This window comes from Pipistrellus kuhlii, unplaced genomic scaffold, assembly GCF_014108245.1.
Source record: "Pipistrellus kuhlii isolate mPipKuh1 unplaced genomic scaffold, mPipKuh1.p scaffold_m20_p_25, whole genome shotgun sequence".
NCBI classification, from domain to species: domain Eukaryota; kingdom Metazoa; phylum Chordata; class Mammalia; order Chiroptera; family Vespertilionidae; genus Pipistrellus; species Pipistrellus kuhlii.
In genome coordinates, this window is record NW_023425524.1 from 10180073 (window position 1) to 10183495 (window position 3423).

The 3423-nt window shown below is 80.3% G+C and overlaps 1 protein-coding gene across 1 annotated transcript; it reads right to left on the reverse strand.

Annotated features, from left to right (window-relative positions):
- Positions 1-277: 277 nt before the first annotated feature.
- MIXL1 (Mix paired-like homeobox) lies at positions 278-3104 on the reverse strand (the record flags this gene model as incomplete). Its single annotated transcript, XM_036453382.2, has 2 exons — positions 278-1125; positions 2811-3104. Coding segments are annotated over 2 exons (600 nt in total), but the record flags the coding sequence as incomplete, so codon positions are not given.
- Between the last annotated feature and the right edge of the window lie 319 nt (positions 3105-3423).

The window sequence follows — 3423 nt, forward strand, 5'->3', positions numbered from 1 at the left end:
GTGACAGGGAGGCCGGGCCCGGTGACGGGGGAGGCCAGGCCCGGTGACAGGGAGGCCGGGCCCGGTGACGGGGAGGCCCGGCCCGGTGACAGGGAGGCCGGGCCCGGTGACAGGGAGGCCGGGCCCGGTGACGGGGAGGCCGGGCCCGGTGACAGGGAGGCCGGGCCCGGTGACGGGGAGGCCCGGCCCGGTGACAGGGAGGCCGGGCCTGGGTGACAGGGAGGCCGAGCCCGGTGACAGGGAGGCCGAGCCTGGGTGACAGGGAGGCCGGGCCCGGTGACGGGGAGGCCGGGCCCGGTGACGGGGAGGCCGGGCCCGGTGACAGGGGAGGCTGACAGGCGAGGCCGGGCCCGGTGACAGGGGAGGCTGACAGGGGAGGCCGGGCCCGGTGACAGGGGAGGCTGACAGGGGAGGCTGGGCCCGGTGACAGGGGAGGCCGGGCCCGGTGACAGGGGAGGCCGGGCCCGGTGACAGGGAGGCCGGGCCCGGTGACAGGGAGGCCGGGCCCGGTGACAGGGGAGGCTGGGCCCGGTGACAGGGAGGCCGGACCCGGTGACAGGGGAGGCCGAGCCCGGTGACAGGGAGGCCGGGCCCGTGACGGTGGGGCTGAGGCCGGGTTACGGTGGGGCTGAGCCCGGTGACGGTGCGGGGAGAAGGGGTACAGAGAACACCTGGGCCCGGGCTGGCTTCGGGCAGAGGGAGGAGCCGCACAGGGACAGGTGGTCTCGGAGATGAACGTGACGTCCTCGGTGTGAAGCCGGAGAGGTCGGCCCGGGCTCTGCTGCCGGGCTGGTGCCGGGTGTCCCGGGTTCCAGGCCCTCACGAGCTGCCGAAGGCGGAGAGCAGGTGCGGCTCCCAGGAGCCCAGCTCGGAGGCCACGTCCTCGGGGAGCGCGCAGGGGCCGCAGTGCTGGCCTCGGGAGCCCGGGTCCGAGGGCAGGCGGTTCACATCGACCTGCAGAGGCGGCTGCGGCTTCGGGCACAGCGCTCCGGGGCCGGTGCCGGTTCCGGTTCCGATGCCGGTTCCGGGGGCCGCGGGGTGGGCGAGGAGCGCGGGCCGGGCTGCCAGCGGCAAGGACTTCCCGCTCTGGCGCCGCGACTTGGCGCGCCGGTTCTGGAACCAGACCTGCGGGGGGCGGGGCGGTGAGCCGGGGGCGGGGCGGTGAGGCGGGGGCGGGGCGGTGAGCCGGAGGGGAGTGGCTGAGAGCCGGGGGGCGGGGCGGTGAGCCGGGAGGCGGGGCGGTGAGGCGGGGGGGCGGGGCGGGGAGCCGGAGGGGCGGGGCGGTGAGCCGGGGTGGAGAGCCCAGGGGCGGGGCGGTGAGCCGGGGGGCGGGGGGGAGAGCCCGGGGGCGGGGCGGTGAGGCGGAGGGGAGTGGCTGAGAGCCGGGGGGTGGGGCTGTGAGCCGGGGGAGGGGGCGGGGGGGGGCGGGGCGGTGACCCTGAGGGGCGGGGCGGTGAGCCGGGGGCGGGGCGGTGAGGCGGGGGGGGGCGGGGTGGTGAGCCGGGGGCGGGGTGGAGAGCCCGGGGGCGGGGCGGTGAGCCGGGGGCGGGGCGGTGAGGCGGGGGGGGCGGGGTGGTGAGCCGGGGGCGGGGGGGAGAGCCGGGGGCGGGGCGGTGAGCCGGGGGCGGGGGGGGGAGGCCGGGGGCGGGGCGGTGAGCCGGAGGGGAGGGGCTGAGAGCCGGGGGGCGGGGCGGTGAGCCGGAGGAGAGGGGCGGAGAGCGGGGTGGCCGGGGCGGTGAGCCCGGGGGCGAGGCGGTGAGGCGGGAGGGGAGGGGCAGAGAGCCGGGAGGCCGGGGCGGAGAGCTGGGAGGCACCGGCGGTGAGCCTTGGCGGGGGGCGGGGTGTGTGTGTGTGTGGGGGGGGTGGGGGGGGGGGGAGGGGGGGGGGGGGCGGAGAGCCGGGGGGCGGGGTGGAGAGCCCGGGGGCGGGGCGTTGAGCCGGAGGGGCGGGGCGGTGAGCCCGGGGGCGGGGCGGTGAGGCGGGAGGGGAGGGGCAGAGAGCCGGGAGGCCGGGGCGGAGAGCTGGGAGGCACCGGCGGTGAGCCTTGGCGGGGGGGCGGGGGTGGGGGGTGGGGGGGGGGGTGGGGAGGGGGGGCGGGGCGGAGAGCATGGGGCCGGGCTGCCCCAGGGCTTGTCCAGCGTCCCTGTGAACGGGGTGGCCCCGCGGGACCAGACAGAAGCTGCATGGAGCCTGCGAGGGAGACCTGCTGTGCGCAAAGGCGACAGATGCCCACGTCACGCAGAGCCCAGCTTTAAGGTGCGTGAGTTCCGTGCCGGTGAGTCGGGGACGGGGTGCCCGGTGGGCGTCCCGCTCCTCTCCCCGCAGGTCCTGCGGGCGCGCCGCTTGGGAAGCCCCTTCCCCCTGCCCCCTCCCCCCGCGGGGAGCGCTCCCGTCGGAGCCGGCGCCCAGGGGAGGCTCAGCCCCGGGCCCCGGGCCCCCGGCCCCTCCGGGTGAAGCTCCGATGTGCCTGGACCAGAATCTCAACTCGTGACCCGCTCAGCGTTTCCCCCAAACGCCACGTCTTGGGCCGCGGATTCCAGGCGAGGCCCCGCAGGGAGTGGCCGGGCCCGCGGGGACCTGGAGGCTCAGCCCGCCCTCCGGCCTCTCCCCGGGGGAGCCCCGCCTGTGCCCCAGGGAAGGTGCGCCGTCTCACCCCTCAGTCCCTCATCCGGGCCCAAGACCCCGCCGCGGGGGTGCGGACAGGTCCCCGATGGCCCGGGACGCGGGGCCCAGGGCAGCCACTGCCAACGCCCGGTAAGGGGGCGGCCGCGGCGCTGCCCGGAATCCCGCCCCCGCCCCGCGCCCCTCACCTGGACCCGGGCCTCGGGCAGCAGGGTGAGCGCGGCCAGGCGCTCGCGCAGCTGGATGTCGGGGTACGCGGTCCGGCGGAACACCAGCTCCAGGAGCCGCAGCTGCTCGGGGCGGAACGCCGTGCGCTTGCGGCGCTGCGACGCCGGCGGGGCGGCCGGGCCTGCGGGGGGCGCCGGCGGGCCCAGGCGGTCGGGGGCCGGCGCGGGGGGCCCGGGGCCCCGGCCCGGGAAGCCGGCGAAGGGGGCGGGGGCGCAGCGGGCCGGGCCGGGGAGCAGGGCGGCGGCGGGGCCGGGCGGCGGCGAGAGGGGCCCGGGGGGCGCGGGGAGCCGGAGCTGGCGGGACCCCGCCGCGGCCATCGCTGCGCCCTGTGCCCCGCGGGCGGCGGCGGCCCGCGGTTATAGGGCCGGGCCGGGGCGGGGCCGCGGCGGGCGATCAAAGGGGGACGAGGGGGTCGTGGCCCTCGGGGTGCGAGCCCCGGCGGCCCCGCCAGACGCCGGGGAGCGATCGCTTCCGCCGACCGCGGGGGCGCGAGGGGGGCGTGAACCGGGCCCGGAGCCCCCGCCGCCCGGCCCGCAATCCACATCCGGGGGGTTTGCTGGGGGGGGGGGGCGG